Below are 21633 nucleotides of genomic sequence, written 5' to 3' on the forward strand. Positions count from 1 at the left end.
AGCTTTCATTTGTTTGTTTGTTTTTTTCAGGTTTTAAGTAAGTTTCAAAATTGGGAAGTGTGAGTACTCCAACTTTGTTTTCCTTTTTCAAGATTGTTTTAGCTATTCTGGGTCCCTTGAATTTCCATATGAATTTTAGGATCAGCTTGTCAGTTTCTATAAAGAAACCAACTTACATTTCGATGGGCATTGGATTCATCACTGCTTTTTGATAATACTTCAAATGAATATGCTAGTTTCTGTTTATGCCATGGAATTTCACTCCAGTAGTAATATGGTACCAAGTGTTCCTATTAAACAATTAGGAAGCTTTAAAAGACATGTTTGTTTAGGACATCACATATGAACACAGGGTTTTAGTTTGTTAAATGCCTTTATTTCCAACAATTGTTACTGCTTATTAGTCATAAAAATCATCAAAGTCATCGGCGGATGTGTTATGGTTTCTAGGGCGTAAAGCAGCTTCAATTTCTGAGTTACTGTCATCGGACTCACCCCAAAAGGCTGAAAGAGAAAACCAGACAGCTATTTAACAGCTCTCCACTCTAATAAGCTTGGCTTTATCAGCAGACTGGTTAACGAACACTGGCCCACAAAAGGCCTACCAGGGATGCTGAGGGCTGATCCTGAGCAGGTGCATCTGGGATGTGTTTCTATACTGCACAAATTCGCACATCTCAGTGTGCTTTATGGAAACACGACAGAATATTTCCTTCCCCTTTTGTTGTACCCAGCTCTTTACTGCAGGATGAGTAAAAGATTTAAGATTTAAATCAGGATTAACACACAGCAGGGTTAGCTAGGTATTTCACCAGACCTGAGACTACCTCAGCTCAGCTGCCCCTGTACTTTGATCGTCCTCTGTTCTTCACAAGAACAGAGAGGAGGAGGAAGACATGGTGGAGGAACAGCAGGCCTTGGGTGCGCATGGTTTACTTGGGAGGTGATCCTGGGAACAATGGGAGGGGCTGGAAGAGTGGCCCGGGAAGAGAGGAAGCCAGCAGAGGGTGTGTTAACGAGGGGGGGCTGGCAGTGGACAAGGCGGCTCAGTCCTGTAGGCATCCTCTGAGAAACTCTGAACTCTCCTCAAATTGTCCTAACAAAGAGTAAGGAAGTTTTTGTTGACCAACTTTCATTTCTCATTGGTTGAAGGCTATTCTCATTCTCAACCAGGACATCAGCTCCCGGGCACTCTGGGCTGCCTCATAGGGGCTGGGGATGCGCCTGTGGTCAGAGAAAGCAGATGCACAGCTACCTGTGGTGGAAGGCCACAGCACACCCACGACCTGCACTGTAATCTCCAAGGTGGTGGGACAGGATGTGGTGGGACACGGTCTGCTATACCAACAATCTCCATGACCACCGCTATTTCCATGGCACTCACCACCTGCCATTGTGTTGACTTCTAATATACAACCCCATTTCATCCTTGTACCAACCTGGGAAGGTAAGTGTTCATGCCTCCATATACTGAGCAAACAGGCTGAGAGAGGTTTGTAACTGGCCCCAATCACAGAATTAACGGGTGTTGAAGCCAGGTGTCCCACCCAGGTTGTCGGACTCATACCCGTGCTCTCTATCAACCCACTGAGAAGGAGGTCTAAGCGGACAGAAGTAAAGGGAGCCCAAGTTCTGCACAGGATATGCCACAGTGTTAGCATGGAAGGTGGGTTTGAAAGAGGAATAGGAGCTCACGGTGCTAGAGAAAAGGGGAGGAACAGCATGAGCAAAGGCAAAGACGAACAAGTGTGGTATACAGGCATACCCTGTTTTCCTGTGCTTTGCAGAGACTGTGTTTTTTATAACTGAAGGTCTGTGACAACCCTACACAAGGCAAGTCTATTGGTGTCAATTTTTCAACAGCATTTGTTCACCTTGTGTCTCTGTGTCACATTTTGGTACTTCTCTCATTATTCCAAGCTTTTCCATTATTATTATATTTCCTACAGTGATCTGGGATCAGTAATTATGACTCACTGAAAGCTTAGACGATGGCTAACATCTTTTAGCAATAAAGTGTTTTTTAATTATTTTTAAAGTATTTTAAGATAATTTAATGTTAATTAACATTTTTTAGACATGATGAATACTGTTGTACACTTAAGAGACTACAGTACAGCATAAACACAACTTTTATAGGCACTGGGAGACCAAAAAATTTACTTGGCTTTATTGCAGTGGTCTGTAGCCAAATCTGCAATATCTCTGAGGTACATCTATATTTGTAAAAAAATGGCTGTGACCATTTTTTTAGATCCACAGAGGACAAGACCTTGGTAGGAACTGAGCTGAAAGTAGGGATACAGCCAGACCACAAAGGGAGAAAGTTGTGTACTCTGTCCTACACGTAGCAGGAGGTATTAGCAATTTTAACCAGGAAGGTAAGAAGGTTACATGAGATTTTAGATGCTGGTGGTCAGATGGAGGACAATGGGGAATGGGGAAGGGGCCAGATGGGAGGAAACCAGTTAGTGTCTACTGCAAGAGCCTTGTCATGTCATGAGCAGTGGGACTCGTGGGCCATTACCCATGAGGATGGGGATAGAGGCAAAAACCATTTCACAGGTAGAATATACCAGTGATGGTAATCAATTGGATGTGGAGGCCGGGATACCTTGCAAATTTATACTTGCAAGTTAGAACGCTATGCCATCACCGTGGCCCATGGCACCCCATGTGTTGTGAGCTCATAGCCCTGTCACTGAAGAATGGCGCCTTGAAAGCCCTCCGATCCCCGCAGAGACTACATCACCCCGGGGAGAGCCACAAGGGCACCCTGTGATCACACACATGCTTCACTGCCCTTACACGAGGGCACAGAAAACAAGAAACATGTCACAAAACAACTCTGGGTTAAAACACAAAATGAAAATCTGGCTTCGAGTTATTTCTCTTACCTTTAGACTCTAAATTGGTAGTTAGTTTCTTTTTGTTTTCATGCCTGAAAAATAAAGAAATAGCCTGAGTCTTGCAAAAAAAATGACAATCAGATTGATATTGTTAAAACGAGCACATTAGCAAAGAAGCACTGCACTGAAAGGCCAGAAATTTTACACGTTCTCCCTGCATCTTAAGAGCAAGAAGAAAATGTCAAGGGGCATCTGAGTGGCTCAGTCGGTTGAGCTTCTGACTCGTGATCATGGCTCAGGTCATGATCTCACAGTTTGTGGGATCAAGCCCCATGTTGGGATGCTGTGCTGACAGCATGGAGTGTGCTTGGGATTCTCTCTCTGCTCCTTCCTTGCTCTATCAAAATAAATAAATAAACACTAAAAAAAAAAAAAAAAAAAAAAAGAGAAAGAAAATGTCAGGACCTCAGTGGCCAGAGGTATTTGTTGATGCTTTGGTGGGTGGGTCCCTATTGCAACAGCATCACCAGTGTCCCCAAGTGTGCTCTCTGCTGGCCCTGCAGACACCAGGGCACAGTGTGCCCTGTGGGCATCCTTTGCAGCGCTGGACAGCGAACACATGGGTGGTGAGGCAGAGGACTGACTTCCCTTCAACAGCCCTCCAAAACACATGTCTGGGCAAAGCTTTGGCACTTTTAGATAAGCTAAAAGTGAAATAGGGAAGTACAGAATCCAAGATACAGTAGAAGTTAAGATCCTCATCTCAAGCTAGTCAAGCTAGTGATACCAATCCTTAAAAGCTTGACAAGGGAGTTCAAAATAAACATTCAGCCTGCTTAATTAGAAATACCAACTCATGGTAGAGAAAAAATGTGTTATCCTGGACACCAAGGTGTAGGTTTCTGGGTATTGAATACACAAAGATGCTAGTGTCTATGGCATCTAATGCCTAGCAACCTATTCCTGACAAGGTATTTGCTGGCGTTTACATTTATATATTATTTCATTAAAACAGATTCCAGCCTTTTAGAAGAGAAGAATGTCAAGAAAAGACAGACCCCCAACATGCATGGTCATTGCTCACGGCCAGGACCCTGGTTCTTTTCCCATAGGAAACCCGGTGAACTCATTTTCTCCCTCCCTTTGGGTTGAGTCTGGCTAACCTATGGCTTAAAAATCTGCTGTTTTCCACAGCTGCTATATTTGGTGGGGTTTTTTTTTTTCTGTAAAATAAGCTCCACTTAGGTATCATTTTCTAGGTTCAATATCTGTCAAGCTTCCTTTAAACTTAGTGCCTGTTTCATTATCTGTCATGACCAACTAGTGGCCTGCAGCTGTTTCCCCATGAAGAGTAGATGGCCCTATGACCATCTGTAAGGGCCCAGCACTAACCAACAGACATGGAGGCTGCAGGTAAGGTGGCCACTGACCATATGAATCCATCTTACATAAAGTACTAGCGCACACACACACACACACACACACACACACACACTGCAACTGTGGGTTGTATGCCTATGAATTCATCTTACACAAAGTACTAGCGTACACACACACACACACACACACATACACACACACACAATGCAACTGTGGGTTGTATGTCTATGAATTCATCTTACATAAAGTACTAGTGTACACACACACACACACACACACACAATGTGGATTGTAGGTCTACTATTTATCTACCTCCCATTTCATGAGGACACTGGCCTAGATGCTGGAGGCAAAGGTGGGTTAGAACAGTGCTGGTAGGGGCAGAGAGGCTCCAGCTGTAGTCCAGGTAATAAGAGCCACAGAAAGAGAGGGGCAGAACACTGAGGGCTGGGAGAACGGGGAGCACAGGGTGGACGATGGGTGGCTGGAGGACCCCTGAGGAAGCAGGGCATCTCCTGGACTCTGCTTTGAAAGCCAGAGAGGATCACACAGACCAGTGCAGAGGCAGGGGGATGCAGCAGGATGTGGTAGTGGGGAGCCCTTGGCAAGAGCAAGGGCACAATGGCAGGTAAACATGGGCCAGATCCCTGTGGACCCAGCCACTTCTCTGAGCTCCAGAAACATGGCCAGTGCTCGTGTGCTAGTTCTACTTGGCTGCATCCCAAGCACCTCATGGGCAACATGATCATCCATGACCAAATTCATGATCTCCCCAGTGTGATTCTCTTCCCCTGCCGGGCCAGGCCCCTCCTGTCTCAGTCAAGGCCACTCAGACCCTCTGTTCCCTCTCCAACCCTTTCCACTCCTAGGCCTCCCAGTCAGCTTCATGTGTAAACTGATAGACAGGGCTGTATTACAATTCAATCCTTGCTCTTCCCTCTGCATTGCCACAACTTGGCCAACTACACTAACAACTCTTGCCTGGACCTTTGTAACAGCCACTAACCGGTGATGCCACATATATCTCATCCCCTACAGTCCATCTTCCACTTGGCAGCAAGAATTAACTTCTTGAAACACAAACCTTCCCATTGTTTTTGACACTCTAAATCTTGAAGAGCACCTCCAGGGCTGACTCCAGACTTGGTTAGTTCCTTCTACCCCCACCAGAGAGTCCTCATCCAAGTTGCTGTTTCACACGCATTTGTGTGAACTAACACATGTGTGATCACTCCCCTCGTAGACGGTGAGCTCCGTGAGGGCAGCGACAGTACCTGCTTCGGCTCACCTGGGTGACCCAGGGCTCTGTACTTTGTGGGTGCTCAGTGATTACGTGCGGAATGAAAAGACGAAGCTCTCCAAGAGCAGGGCCCTGCTTAAAGACACTCGACCAATATTTGCTGGCACATTATTTGACTTGCATGTTTCTACTTCTGTGACTTCAGAATCAGGTTGTTTAAGTTTCTTACCGGAGATGGGCAAGAACTCTGTTGCAGAACTAAATGCGTGTAGGTCACCCTCTGAGAAAGGTGGACGTTGCTTCCAGGCGTCTCCTACTCCATCCCCACACCCTAGGGGCAATTACTTTTCCCTTTGGGGAGCCATCTCTGCCTGCCAATGTGACATCCCAATTCAAAGCTGATTTGTGTTACATGGAATTCTTAGGGTCAACAGTTCTTTCTGAGTCGCACCTAATGTGTAAAACTAAGATGAGGCCAACGGGCGGGAGAACTTTACCTGGAATACTGGATATAGTCAGTTGTTGAGCTACTACAGTATATAAGAGAAGGAACACATTCACTCTGGCAAGCATAAGAAATAGAAGAGTTAGTCTTATAGGCCATGGGATTGGGTTACACGTACTTGGAATCTGACTACTTTGTCTTCCCTAAGAGCATGAAAGTAACATTTCCATTTTTTTTTTNCTCCCCAACATTTCCATCTTATAAAGAAGAGGTTGGCAAAGGTTTGCTGTAAAAAGCCAGAGGGTAAATGGTTCGGGTGTTGTGGGCTGTATGGTCTCAGTCACAACTACTTACCTCTGTGGCTGTAGCATGAAAACAGCCATGATCAATGTGTAAATTGATAGATGGGGGTGTATTGCAATTCAACCTTACTTATAGGCACTAAAATTTGAATTTCATAAAACTGTCAGGTCAGGTGTCATGCAACATCATTCTTCTTTGGATTTCCTCCAACCATTTAAAAAAATGTAAAAAACCTGGGTGGCTAGGTCGGTTAAGCATCTGACTCTTTTTGTTTGTTTGTTTTTCCTTTTTCCTTTTTTTTTTTTAAATAGTTTATTGTCAAGTTGGTTTCCATATAACACCCAGTGCTCATCCCCACAGGTGCCCTCCTCCATGCCCATCACTCCCCTTCCCCTCCCTCCACCCCATCTGCCCTCAGTTTGTTCTTGGCATTCAAGAGTCTCTCATGGTTTGCCTCCCTCCTTCTCCCCCACTATTTTTCCCCTTCTTCTCCCCCATGGTCCTCCGTTAAGTTCCTCCTAATCCTCCTATACATGCAAACATATGGTATTTGTCTTTCTCTGCCTGACTTATTTCGCTCAGCATAACACCCTCAAGTTCCAACCATGTAAGCATCTGACTCTTGACCTAGGCCTGGGTCATGATCTCATGGTTGTGAGATCAAGCCCTGTGTTGGGTTCCATTCTGAGTGTGGAGCTTGCTTAAGATTCTCTCTCTCCCTCTTCTTTGCCCCCCACCCCTCTCAAAAAAATAAAGATAAAACTGCACTTAGTTTGCAGGTGTACAGGACCAGGCAGTGGCCGAGACTTGGCCCCAAGCCGGTTGAACAGTGACACTGCTATACTTAGAGCACACCAAAGGGCCTGCCTTTCTCCTGCATGTTTACCCATCTTTCACGGGTAACTCTTGGAATCCAAGATAGCGGACTTGACTTTTCCCCCAGAAGGTTACAATTAGATTGGAGGTCCTACTCCAACACAAAACATTTTCAGGTAAAACACCACAGACTATGGGTTAAATTAAAATGTGACCATGTTCTGCTGGTCTCATCATAATGGGACAATGATCTCTGCAGAATTTCCCAGCAGGTTTGGTAATTTTTCCCCATAGCTGTACAGTGAACACCATGTACCCATGAAGGGGATGCTTAATTTACCTTTTGCCATATTGGACTTATCACATATCTTCCCTCTGTCTACCCATCAAGACATTTCATTTTTTGATGTGTTTCAGTAATTGTTTATGAATTCTCCTGCTACTGACAAACCAGATTAGGACAACTCTAATCAAAGTCACTTTTGTTCTCATCCTTGCTACACTTAAGAGCAGCACCTGGTGTCCACGTGCACAATCTGCAATCATGAGGACACAGGGTATCATTGGAATTATGTGTGTCGACTGTTCATGTTATATGAGCAAAAGGCTAATGCAGCTAGGAATACATACTTAGTCAACATAGTCAACATAAATACAAAATTGGATGGCAAGGTCTGCTGTAAGCATGAAGTTTTGCTTTGTGGAACTGGCATGAAGAGACAAAATGAGATGTGGAAAACCTAGCAGCTTCTAAGAAACCCATTATTAAATTATAGCAGAGCTCTCAGGGCGCCTGGGTGGCTCAGTCGGTTGAGCGTCCGTCTTCGGCTCAGGTCATGATATCACTGTTCATGGGTTCGAGCCGCGTGTCGGGCTCTGTGCTGACAGCTAGCTCAGAGCCTGGAGCCTGCTTCTAATTCTGTGACTCCCTCTCTCTCTGAACCTTCGCTACTCACACTGTATCTCACTCTCTCTCAGAAATAATAAAAAATATTAAGAAAAATAAATTATAGCATAGCTCTTATGGGTTATCCAGCACTTTCACTGCATGGGTGGTGGGCCCCAGAGAGGCTGAGTGAGGGCTGTGTTTCAAGACTCACAGAACTGTCAGATGGGAGGGGGGCAGACAGAGCCCCTCCCACCCCAGCACATAGATGCTTCCCAAATGCACACATTGCAAACACCTGTCATACGGCAGGTTGGGGAGAATCTGGGTTGGGGCAGCCAGTACCTGTACCAGTGAAGGACTGTTGACAGTGTCAGCTCTGGGGTCAAAAAGCCTCTATCCTCCTGATACTCAACTCTGCTCCCTGTGTGGCCCTGGGCAAGGTCCCTACCACTCTGAGCACCCATCTTCTGTCTGCAAAATAGGGAAGTAAGGCCTTCCTTGCAGTGTTCTGTTAAGTTTAGAGAGAATCTTGCTCCGCAGCCTGGCCATGGCAGGCATGGGGAAGTGGCGCTGCTCACTGTCACTGTATTTGGGTACACAAAGGCAGGTGCTTGGTTTGGTGATGTGCAGTCATGAGTTCTAAGTGGAGGTGACGAGTACTCTGGCACAGTGGACAAGGAAAGGGAAAATGTGGGGACAGACAGGAAGGAAACAGGTCTGAGATGCATGAAGTCTCCTCAAGGAGCCCGATGGGCGGGAGCATTGGGAAGGGGAAGACACAGGGTAATGGCCCCTGCCAGGCCTTGCACAAGCAGGTGGGCAGAGCAATGGTTTGTTCATTCATCCATTCCCTGACTCATTCACTCTCTCATAGGTCACACTACACATCAGCCCTGTGCTGGGGCTGCAGCAACAAACAACACCCATTTGGTCTCTGTCTTTGGGCCTCTCATACTCCAGTGGGGAGGCAGACACCAAAATAACTGTGACACAAGCCAAAAAAGCAACTGCAGGGTAAGCTGTGAACTGACAGCAGCAGAATTAGGGGGTAACATCCAGGCCCCTTGGATGTACCAAGAGCCCACGTCAAATTCAGGGCCAGGAGCCAGATATCCTTTTACCAACAGACAGAGGTGAGGATCCCAGTAATGCACACTGTGAGGGTGCATGCCCAGTGTGCTTCCTGGAAGCTGAATGCAGGGTGAACGTGTGGAGAGGGTGCAATCGAAGTTGACTGCAGGAGTCTCCTTCTGGAAACGTGTGCACGCCCTCCCTCCCTACACACTCACGCAGAGACCTTTGTGGAGTGTATGATTTCCTGCAGCTCGGGTACATAATGCCACCCAGAGGTGAGGGCATCTAAGACAAATGCTTGAGTGAACAGTGGCGCTACACACAGAGGTTCAGTTACTCAGCAAGTCCAATGGTTATTGAGCACTGGCAATGAGAAAAGTCCTCCAAGCCCCAGTGAGGAGCTCACAGTGAGGGGAAGGCACCTGCAAATGGCTACCATCCCAGTGCTACAGATGATGGTGGAAATGACCCTGGGGCCACAGGAGGGGCATCTTTATGACCAGATCCTTTGCTTAGGAAACTTTTAGAAGGTTAATAGTTAGGCCCTGACAATCTAGTAGGCATCAGCCAGGTGAAAGTGTGGGGCAGAAGCATTCCAGCAAAAGAGCAGGAATAGAAGCCGGGGCACATGACAGCAGGTTGTCTGGTGGGCACAGGGACATGGGGAGCATGCTGGGAGGTGCTGCAGACTGTAGGCCATGTGGTGCTTGAGGGGGGTGTGGGCAACAGGAGCCCTTGAGAGACTCACAGCAGCGAAAGTGTGACAGTCAGGCTAGGCTGTCAGACACTCATTCTTGGCCCTGTGGGAGGGAATCTGGAAAACAGCAGACCTGGAGATGTCCTAATATTAGTAACACATGACTCTCCACCTCACGGTCAACATCGTATGGAAGGAAAAAAGTATCCACAGCCTGTTAACAAACTACCCGAGTTACTGTGACTTTGAGGTCATGTCAGTGGAGCCTGGCAATGTGACTCTGAGGAGTCCCAGAGCAGGAGTTTATGGGAAGGGGGAATCGTGGGCGGGGGGAGGGGCTCCTAGTGGGAAGTGTCCTTTCTGTTCTAGGGTCTTACTACACAAGACTGAAAAATTAACTAATAAGAAGATGTGGTCTCTAGACCCCAAATTCTGTAATTTTTAATAATTTTGACTGCTAGCTAAAATCGGTATTAAAATGTCTCAAACAGCATCTTCAGCTAGACTTTTGCTCAAAAGAGAAATATATTTCTGAAAAAGAGAATCCATAAAATTATTCAGAAAGGAAAAGAACCCCAGGAGGAGGCCAGCAAATCTCTGAAAATACAATTTTTAAGTTTTAAGGGCCGACCAAAGGCTGACAGTATTAATTTGACAAAGTCCGAGCGCCCCCTAATGGTTATCCAGGGCCCCTGCAGCAGATGCTTTTTCTTTTTTTTTTTAAAGCTGCCTAGGATCAACTTGCTAACTCCTTCCAGTCAGCTAATCACGCCAAGTGACCGTTCTTTCATGCTCTGTGTAGAAAACAATAAAGTATGTGGGTCTGTGAGGAGAAACACATAGGATATTTAGGCAGCTGCTTATTCAGTAGGATTTAAGGCGAATGCAGATTTGCTAAGCCATAGAGGGAGAAAGGGTGCTTTAATAGAACCTAAGGGACTTCCAGGAAAACCTCATTTTTCTTTCACTGGTATTGATTCCGTGCGATCATTGTGTTCTCCCAAGGGAAAATGGCCTAGTGACCAAGCAAGGAGAGAGAAACGGCGGCCCCCACCAGAGCATAAGCTGCGGCCTGGCGCCCTCCACTGGCCGCTCCCATGGCTGCAGGGTGGACACAGAATGCCACCCACAGCGGCTGGGCCAGGGTGCCATGGTTGGGTGACTTCTGCTACCTTTCCCCCAGGCAATTATGTTGCAAGCACACGTTCTTTTCTTTCGGTAAAATGTTATCTCGATCCAGACGGTAAACTGAAGTTACACGGCAGGCTGTTAAAATATACTCTCCATTGAATAAATGGATCCGGGAGCGTGAAAACCGCTTCCTGGGGAAGGTAAAGCGAGACAATGTTTGCAGAGGAGAGGAAGCTCTGGCATGCACCCCTGAACAAAAGGGAACAAGTGGTCTTTACTCGGAGAACGGCTTCCTATTAGGACTCACTCCTTCGTACATTATGCCTTTCATCCCCACTCAACCACAAAATGATTTTGCTGAAGCAAATACAATGGTAGAAAAAGATTTACACTGAAAGAATCTTTAATAATAAACTGTTGCCGATCTGCCTACTTGCCCGTGATTTATAATACAATAAACATCGGATTCTATTACGGCTCATGCACTGAAGCTGCTACTCGGAAAAACGGAATATGAAAGCACCCGGATCCCACCACCATCACAATGAAATGAGCATGGATAAATGTGCTAAGAGTATCTCTTTGCATCTTTTATAGCTGGTGTGTATTAATCTGTAACGCTTATTAAGAAAGTCATTGCTATGCAAAGCAGCACCCAATCCCTTTCTCTGGCTTTTCAACAGAGTGCACTGTTTAGCCAATAGGACGGACCCTCTGGCCCTCATTCTGCATTCATCACAGGCAACATTTGCACAATGTATCTCTCAAAGGCGGCTGAAAAGAAGGCCTTAATACTCATGTAAACAACTGCAAACCAATTACTTAATGAATCAGGCCCACACATAATGAGGTGCAGACAAAGAGCTATAAATGCATTTTTGCACCCAAGCCGCTGCTTTAAAGTAAAATCCCTCAGCTGTAGTTTGGGCTTAACTAGCACATCATAATTATTGTCTCTAGGACATCAGAGGAAGCCATTTTTTTTTTTTTTTTTTTTAGGANAAGAATTTTTAAAAGTGCTACAGCAGCACTGCACTGTTATGTTTATTCTCAAGTACTGGGTTTCGAGACCACTTGTAAAAGCAATAAAGCACGAGGAGTGACTGCAGTAAGTGGGATCCTTAAATGTAAGCCTCTAAGAAATTTCAGTGAATCCAGGCACAAACAGCAAAACCAGAGCTCTCCAGAGCCCAGGGTGGTGTGTTATCAACACCAAACCCAGCACAAGAACCAAACCGTAACAAGCAGCGTGCCAAACCCATAGACTCAAAGCCCAGACCTTTTCATCACCCGATTACTATCAAGTGTCTAGAACCAAATGTTCCTTGAACCCCCCCTTTTTTTTCTTAAAAAGGGTGATGAGATTACTTGTGATTTATTTAGAAAATTAATTTCATGCAGAAGCAATAGTAATAACACAAGGTTCCTGCCTCAAAATGAATGGGGAAGAAAGTCTGAATTTAGTTTAGTGAAATATAAACACAAGACATGAAATTATCAGGCTGAGAAAATATTCTTGGGGTCTAGCTGCTTTCTGAATGTATCCTAAAACCGCCTGAAGAGTATAGACATATAAAGACAAGTTAAAGAAGAACTGTTTTTTTTAATGTGTCTAAAATATAATGGAGATGAACACTTCCAACAATCTTTAACAACTACAGGATATGTTCCTGAGCTAAATGGTAACAGTAAGTCCTAACATCAACCTGTAGAACTTACTGTCTTTTAAAATATCCTTTAAAAGACCTAGAACTTGAATTTACAGGATAATAAAAAACATATAACACTTGAACATTCTTCCTGTCCCATAATTCATTTCCTCCTACTTCTTTCAAAACCAACGATGAAAACATAGGTAATTAAAGATGCTAATTTCTAATAACTACATGAGTAGTTTTCTAAAATTGAACCTGTCGGGTTTCCAAAAGCAACAACCTAATTTTAGAAAATCCATCTCATTTTAAGATATTCTGGATCCTAAAACCAGTATGATGTCTTCCAAAATATAAGTGAAAACAGGATTTTTTTTTTCATTTAAAAATACTATATTTCTGGATCAAATCACTTATGGGACACTGCATATGATGTTAGAAATGTGAAGTTTCTATTTTAAAATTTCATCAGGGTATGTTAACTTAAGTGTAATGTAATCATCTAAAAGACATCTTTTTAAGGAGAAATGTTATTAGAAAAAGAAATTGTGGGTTTTTAACATTATGCAGCCCAAAGCCCAAAGGTAGGTATTTCCTCAGACAACTGTTTCTATTCCCATCTATACATTCTTTCTGACTCAATGCCATTGCATGGTTAGTATTTTACGTTGATGACAAATCCAACACACAACTCACCAACTCACTTATTGTGGCTTGAAAAACTTTAAGAAGTGCTGGGGTTCAGCAAATGTTGGATACATTTTGTTCTTTATGGATAATAAGGAAGTATCAGAAAAGGGAAGAATAAACTTGCCCAAATGCCTGGTGAAAAAGAGGAATACACAAATACCCAGCAATTGCCAGTATATATATATATCAGCCGTCTCAGAAAGAAGAAACGGGGCCACTTTATTTCTTTTAAGGCCTGATGTTTTCTCTCTGCCCTTTTCCGACACCCTGCATTGTGTGGTCTCTAAGCAGCCCTACTGCGAGCAGCTGTAGACGCTAATTTGTGGTTCACTGAGGTGTCAATTGAGTCTTAAACCAACGAAACAACAGCTGCAAAACAATACTTGGCTCTCTGGCGCAAATATTTTCAAAGGTAGACTGAAGTTTCAACTGTTATTTTAGATAAACAACAACCCAAACCATAACCTTCCCTCAAGTCACACAACAAAATAATATGCAGCCAGAGTTGCATTCATTACAGAGTGACAGTTCTCATCCTGTGTCCGCTGTTTAGAAAGGCTGTCACGACTTTACCTTGACAAAGGACTTCCTTCGCTCGATGAAAAACTAGCCTCCAAGGCGATTTTGTTAGTTGTCTTTGTCTTGAGTGTGCGGCTGCCAATGTTCAAACCTGTGATAAGCACAAACGTGGAGGGTGAGTGCTGGCTGCCGTGCAGCAGAGAAACACACTGAGTGAAGACGCAGCCTCACAATAACTTTGGTGAAACAAATGTCGACAGGGGAAGATGTTGCTCAAGTCACAGGAGGCAAGGGAGCCTCTGAGGCAAGGAACAACATGTTGGCAGAATACTGAAAGAAGTGTGTGTGCGTGTGGGTGGGTGGAGGGGTTCCCATGACATGCAGATGCCACAAAAACTAAAAAACAAAATCATTCAAAGAGCTCTATTAAATGACCAAGCCACATGTCTATGCATATTGGTCTCTCCTATAGCACTAACTGCTGATAATTCACCTTATTGTAACACATGGGCCGTGAGAAACCACCAAAATGATGGGTGCTGGGAACCAGGTCTCAGAAATCACTGACATCTCAGGATAACAGTTGCCCCTCTGCCAAATCCTCTTTATTCCATCTTGTGGAGAAGAATGAACCTCCACTGAAAGCCATCAGGGCCACTCTTTAATCAGCCTAAAAAGGTTGATGGGGAAGATGCACAATCCGCCTCTTCTCTGGAGCGGGGGAACCAGACCATGCTCATAGTATGCCCAGCTTGCAAGGCCACATGACCCCCATCTCCTGGGTGCACTTGGATGTTAGCAACCAGTCTGATTCTCAACTGGTGGTCACTGGGGTCATGGATAGAGAGTGCATGGGCATAGCTGGGAAAGGCACTGGCTCAGTTTCTGACCTATAATCTGCTTGCTTCACGGAACCTCTGCAGCCAAGTGATTCTCTTAACGAGGTGCCCACATTTGCCCAAAGAGAGTCCCCCATGCTTAACAAGACAAGGTCTTTTCAGACATGAACATGAAGGTACAAGGTTTAAGTGGCTTGTCTTAGTGACAGGTCCAGAGACAGAGCCTAAGATCTCTGATGTAGAAGGTAACTGAACCCTGCACTTGTTCAACAGTTAGATGAACTCTTGAGTTAAGGGCCCACACCCCTGTAAAAACACTGTGGGGTCTACCTGTAACAACACTATGAGGTCTAACACGGGTACATGGCTTCCATTTCTCTCCACCATCCCAGCCTACTTCCTGCTTTTCTCTGGAGCTCAGAGAAGTCTCCGGGCTCAGAGCCAGTGTAAAAGTGAAAAGGTAGCTGTGACCAAAGTTAAAATAAATACGAGAAGCAGTGTCTAACTACAATGACAGCTAGGATCATCTGAAGCATCTCTGTGATCCCAGTGCTAGAAACTTTGGAATCTTGCAAAGCATATAGTGTAATTGTGAGGGTAGGTGAGGAAATTGGATCTAGGGGTGCCTGACTTGATACAACCTATCACTTCACTTATGAATAGATTAAGAAATGAATGTATTAATTATTACTCTATTAACAGCACCAAACTGATAAACATCGAAGGGACTATAACTATGTCAAACTTATCCTTTGAACGCATCTATGTAACTATCATGAATATACTTAGCAGAAACAGACTTGCAGAGTCACCTTCCAAATGTGTGTCTGCTAACAGGCTGTACTGCTCTGAGAGGCATCACTGTCTTGGGGCCTCATTTGTAAACTAAGGGTTGGATAAACCCCATCTAAGGGGTTGGAGATCCCTCTGGACTCCAATTCTGTAACTCAAATGTGAAGAAGGTGATGAAAAGCACAGTTAAGGGTTCATAAGTGCTGTATCTTTCCACCCAGAGGCCCTGCTTTATACAGCAATAGACTGCAAGATCTCATGTTTGTGGAGTTCAAATAATAACCACCATTCTGAGGGCTTTTCTCTAACAGGCACTGTACTGGACATTTAACCTGCAAAGACTCACTGAATCCTCAAAACAGCCAAAATAACTGAATTTTACAGTGACTGATTCTAATACTATTATCTAGGAAATTGCTTTCCAAAGACCGAGGTAGCCAAGTCTGATATGCCATAAGTATGCCCCTCAAAAGAAAGGTCTGTCTCATTAGATAACTGGCACATTTTGATATGGACTAGAAATGATGTGATATTAAAAAATCACTATTTATTCTGGTAGGTGAAATTATGACATTGTGGTTTATGTGAAAATAAGGTCATTAAAGTGTACTTTAATGCAATTACTTTCACAAAGGGAGCTGACATGACTCCAACTAAAAAAAAAAGTGCAATAAGAACCACTGAAAATTATAAACATGCAATAATAGAATATATGAAAACAAAGAAAATTAGTTAAAAATCCTAGATTAAAGGAACTACATTTAAGCTTAAAATTTAGCTTTATTGGGATTTACAATATTTTTATTTCAAGAACACCAAGTCCCCCAACATTCTAGGGAGAGAAGGTAGCCCAGCACAATGCTCCCGCTGATGATTAATAAACTGGGAGGGGGCGGGGCTCCTGGGTGGTTCAGTCAGTTAAACATCCGACTCTGGATATCAGTTCAGGTCATGATCTCATGGTTCATGAGTTTTGAGCCCTGCGTCAAGGTCTGTGCTGACAATGTGGCGCCTGCTTGGGATTGTCTCTCTCTCCCCCTCTCTCTCTGCCCCTCCCCCACTCTCTCTCTCTCAAAGTAAATAAATAAAGAGAGAGAGAGAGAAACTGGGAGATATTGGGAAGAGTAGGAGTTTGGGGTGTTTCTGATGGTACTTAGTGACAAGTTACTATCATGACATACCAGGTAGAATCCAAGAGCCTGTTTGGGCCATTGCCATGCTGGGGGCCAGCATATATCCAGGAGGGAAGACTTCCAAACTATTGTTCATTAAGAACTGAAAAAGTACTGGCTTATTGTGACCTGATGACAGCTTGTTACAAAGCAAACTCCAGAAACCTTCAGGGGATGACCACCCTTGCCTGAACCAGGCACTGGCTGCCTTCCTCCATCCCCTGAATGCTGGCTTTGAGTGCTGAATATGCCCTTGCTTACCTGACAGTTGTAACACAGAAATATCTGCTTTTTGGATTCTGTCTTCAGTGCAATTTATATTATCCTGAAGGGTAGACTGCTTCAGCAACTGGTAGGCTTTTGTTTCTACAGATTAAAAAGAAAGGCACAGATAAGTGAAAATTCACATGCAAAAGAATGAATTTGGACCCTTGCCTTATACCATACACAACAATCAATTCAAAATGGATTACAGACTTAAACATAAGACCTAAGACTATTAAATTCCTGGAAGAAAACATAGCAGAAAAGTTTCAGGACATTGGAGTTGGCAACGATTTCTTGGATGACGCCAGAAAGATAGTCAAGAAAATTAAAAATGGACAAATGGGACTCTAAGGAACAAAAACTTGCATGTCAAAGGAAAAAATGAACAGAGTGAAAAGGCGACCTACAGAACGGGAGAATATAATTGAAATAATATATTTGATAAGTGGTTAATATCCAGAATATATAAGGAACCTCTATAACTTGACAATAACAACAAAATAACAACACCACCACAAATAACCCAGTGAAAATGTAGGGAAAAAAACTTGAACAGACATTTCTCCAAAAAAGGTAGGTATACAAAAGGCCAATAAACACAAGAAAAGATGCTAAAAAATCACTAATTATTAGGGAAATGGAAACCAAAAATCACAATGAGATAGTCAGGTCCGACCCATCAGAATGGTTATTATCAAAAGAACAGAAAACAAGAATTGGCAAGAATGCAAAGAAGTTAGAATCCTGTGCGCTACCAGTAGGAATGCAAAATGGTGCTGCCATTATGGAAAGTAGTATAGAGGTTCCTCAACAAATTATAAATAGAACTGCCATATGATCTAGCAATCCTACTTCTGAGTATATGTCCAAAAGAATTAAAAGCAGGGCATGGAAGAGATACTGGCACATCCATGTTCACTGCAGCATTATTCACAATAGCCAAGAGGTAGAAAGAACCCAAATACCCATCAGCAGACGATACACAAACACAGCATATACCTACAGTTGAATATTAAGCAGCCTTTAAAAAGAAGGAAATCCTGACACCTACTACCACATAGATGAACCTTGAGGGCATTATGTTAAGCGAAATAAGCAGGCACAAGAAGACAAATACACAAAACATACAATGTTCTGCTCATATGAAGTATTGAAAGAAGTCAAAATGATAGAAGCAGAAAGTGGAAAGGTGGTCACTGAGGGCTGGGGTGAAGGGGAAATTGGTGTTTAGTGGGTAGAGTATTTCAGTTTTGCAAGATGAAAAAGCTCCAGAGATCTGCTGAACAACAATGTGAATGTATTTAACACTACTGAACTGTACGCTTAAAAATGGTTAAGATGGTAAACTTCATGCTGTGTATTTTTATTTACATTTAAAAAGAAAAAAAGAATAACCAGACATCCCAATTTGTCCATGACAATTCAGGTTTGTGCCTGTTGTCCCAGTATAACTATTAATAGAATCCCCTTCTGTTACCAAATGTTTCCTTATGTAGATGGTGACTTATGTGTTCATCCAAACCAAATGCAGTGTGCTGGGATAGTCTGGCTACTGACTCAGGAAAAAAAAAAAAAAACCCAACAACTTAAATAACAGTAGAACACTGATGGGATACTTGATGATACTGATACATTATTATTAACTGTTTTAGTTGTGGAAAAAAAGACACATAAACACAGAAAATTCTACTGCCCCGAGTGAGAAGTTTCTTAAATTCCCTCTATGATGATATTTTCAAATACATGCAAATTATTTTTTTGAACTGTCACTTTTTAGAAATTCTGAAGATGATGGGGGGGGGATGGGCATGGAGGAGGACACTTGTGGGGATGAGCACTGAGTGTTATGTGGAAACTAATTTGACAAAAAACTATTAAAAAAAAAAAGAAATTCTGAAGATGAACAAAAAACAACTTAGTTGAACCCAGGTTTCAAGACTTGAAGACAAGTTGTATGAATTTATCTGAAGTAGCCAAATTCCAGTCATTATTTTGAGTCGGTCTGTGGGTAGGCTCAACATCACAGTAAAATGGTTTCTCTCCTCTCCGGGCCTGGCAGAAGCGACTAGAGGAATGAATCCGAAGACAGCACTGATTTCCTTGGTCTCTGGTCCCACCCTGGAGTGAAGGGGGCCAGAGGAGACACTGGGTGAGGACAGACAGGAGGGTCAGGTAGACCAGCAGCCACAAGATGAGCTCAGAGGCTTGCAGCTGAGAAAATTGAATCAGGGCTCATCGTGGGGACAGAGTGTTTGCAGGGAGCAAAGCCAGGCACCCCAGAGGGATCAGCAGCAGCACACACCTGGCTCAGGTCCACTTGACAGAGGTCCCTTCAGGGCTTCTCATTGTGTCTGCTGTGAGGTAATGTGGGGGAAGACTGTTGGGAACAACGACGGAATAAAAACTACGTAAAGGACCCAACTGACACAACCTTCCCTATCCCCTCAAGTCTCAAGGATACCTGAATGAAACTGATAGCACAGACATAATAACAAAGCATCCACAGCTGTATCTTCAGTGTGGCCACAAAATAAAAGGATTCCTGCTGTCAGCAAGGGGGGCTGGCAATCGGCTGCATCCCTCTGTTTGCTGGCTCCATTTAAGAACTTAACCATGAGCCCCTTATTACTGGATTAAAACTACCATCACACTGAAGAATAAGAATATAACTTATCTTGCCCTCCTGAGAATCAATCAAGATAAAAATAAGTATTGAAAATGAGCATCATATTTTGGAATGTTAAACGATATATAATTAAAATATGTATAGATCAAGGACTCTTAACTCTGAAAATAATAAATTCTAAGGTAATATATTTTTAGCACTGCTGGATTGTGAACACACTGGAACCAGATTTAGTACAGAAAACACCAGATACAGTGTAGGCAAAATGGGAAAGTATTGTTCTGTGTGGTGTGTGTGTGGGTGTGCGCGCGCGCGCGCGCGCTGGCCTGGGACAGAAAGTATTTCTTGCTATAGGTTAGTCTCATTGTCCTAGGATGGCTCTAATAGGAGGGCATCATAATACTCTCTAATAAAAATCCCCATGTCCATACTACTTTAGATTTGCTGTAAGGTTATTTTGGGTGAGGGGAGATATTAATAAAATCAAAGACAGTGTCTGGATTCTAAGTAGGTAAAGAATCACTGTAAAGGAGGTGAAAATGTACAGTTTTGTTTTTATTATATAAAAACTTTCCAGCCTTTAGGATACAAGTTCAGAGCATAATGACTATATGTTGTTTCTGTATTCAATTACATTTATTTGGTCAAAGACAGCAAAGCAGACATTTAACAACAGAACACAAAGACTTTGTTTCCCAGCAGCTAGAAACTTGAAGCAGGGTTTCCTCTCATCTGCTATCTTAAGGTAAATCATTTCCCCTAGTGAGCTGGCTCTCCGGCTCCTCAGAAACCAGGAAAATGTATATCTTTTATGTTTAGGAGAGGGTTTTTGTGAAAAATGGCAAGCTAGTAGTTGAGAGGTAATTTTCGATTTGGGGGGATTAAATGTTCTGCCCAAATATTAGACAGTGCTGATACTATTAGTGGTCTGAGTTTAGCAAGGGAGAAATGTAAAGTGTGTTCCCATTTAGCAGCAAGGGATCATTTTACTACTCTGGAAAGATAAACCATTTCCATGTTTTGCATACTTTCTATTCTGGTTTCCTTCCCTTCTCCTTTTTAAAAACTGGGGTGTAATTGACATACAACATTATGTTGTCTCAAGTGTACCATGTAATGATCTGATCGTGTATATATCTGATTACCACAATAAGTCCAGGTACCATCCGTCACTTTACACAGTTAACACTTTTTTTTCCCTTGTGATGAGGACTTCTAAGATCTACCTTCCCTTCCTTCTTGAGGGACTTGGGCTCTGTAACTGGGCTCTGGTGTTTCCCTTCAAGGCTGCCCCAACTGTGCTTTCAACTGTACAACAGTTTTGGAGAGAGACAGCTCATCTCTCCTGTGGCCCTTCTCTTAGCAGGATCACTGAAGCCCGCCTGGACAACTTTTCTCCATGTAGCTGCCCTGAGCTGAGTGATAGAGGGTTGGCAAAATCAAGCTGGAGACTGCCGGGCACAACGCCTGCCCCATCCCCGTGCGTGATTACTCCAATGGTTTAATGGCAAAGTGAAGCTTAAAACGTAAACGGATTAAATGCATTCACTTGGAGGAATACACACACCCTGGCTGAGACAGGACCAGAGACACCAAAACAGCTGGAGGCGTTGGAGCAGCCGGCGCGTGCTGCTGGCTGTCAGGAAGTCTGTGTTGGGCATCAGACGCTCAGAGCTGGGAGTCACTCTCTCATGGCATGTTCACATCCTTATCTTAGCCAGTAGAGCTGCAACAAACAACATATGAAGGGCTGGGCATGGACTCAAAAACAGTTTGGTGAAAAAAATAATTAGGGGAGGTTGAAGGCTACGTAGCTTGTATAGAAAGAGGGGAAGAAGGGTTCAAGTGCACAGATGCTGCACACAGACTGGACAGGGTGGGACTGTAAAGGCAGACGCTTCCCGGGGCTGAGCAGTACCACACAGAAGTGTCTGGTGGGATGGGAGGAGTGGGCAGGGGAGCCCTGCAGCAGGCTGGGCCACACGTGCCCTGTTCTGGGGGACAGCTGTTCTCTGGGGACAGCCAGTTGTTGCCAGGTGGGAGAGTGGGCCAGACTTCTTGCCAGACTTCTGTCTTAAAAAAAAAAAAAAAATTGTGCATGCCAAACAGAGCATACCTGTAACCTCAAAATTTGAAGGCAGTGAGCAATTTTTTTCTGTGTTCAGTGTGTAAGCACAAGAACCCTTAGGGAAAAACTTCAGCCAAGAGATACAACTTTGATGTCAGGAAAAGCTTTCTTTCCTGAAAGTTGA

The 21633-nt window shown here is 43.7% G+C and overlaps 1 protein-coding gene across 1 annotated transcript in view; it reads right to left on the reverse strand.

Moving 5' to 3' along the window:
* Positions 1-354: 354 nt before the first annotated feature.
* KIZ (kizuna centrosomal protein) overlaps positions 355-21633 on the reverse strand; it is a 126102-nt gene continuing 104823 nt past the window's right edge. Inside the window, 4 exon segments of the mRNA XM_077750154.1 lie at positions 355-504; positions 2898-2941; positions 13740-13836; positions 16750-16854. Coding sequence (XP_077606280.1) covers positions 401-504; positions 2898-2941; positions 13740-13836; positions 16750-16854 — 350 coding nt within the window. The 3' untranslated portion in view covers positions 355-400.

The sequence above is a fragment of the Crocuta crocuta genome, unplaced genomic scaffold (genome assembly GCF_008692635.1).
Source record: "Crocuta crocuta isolate KB4526 unplaced genomic scaffold, BGI_CrCroc_1.0 scaffold209, whole genome shotgun sequence".
NCBI classification, from domain to species: domain Eukaryota; kingdom Metazoa; phylum Chordata; class Mammalia; order Carnivora; family Hyaenidae; genus Crocuta; species Crocuta crocuta.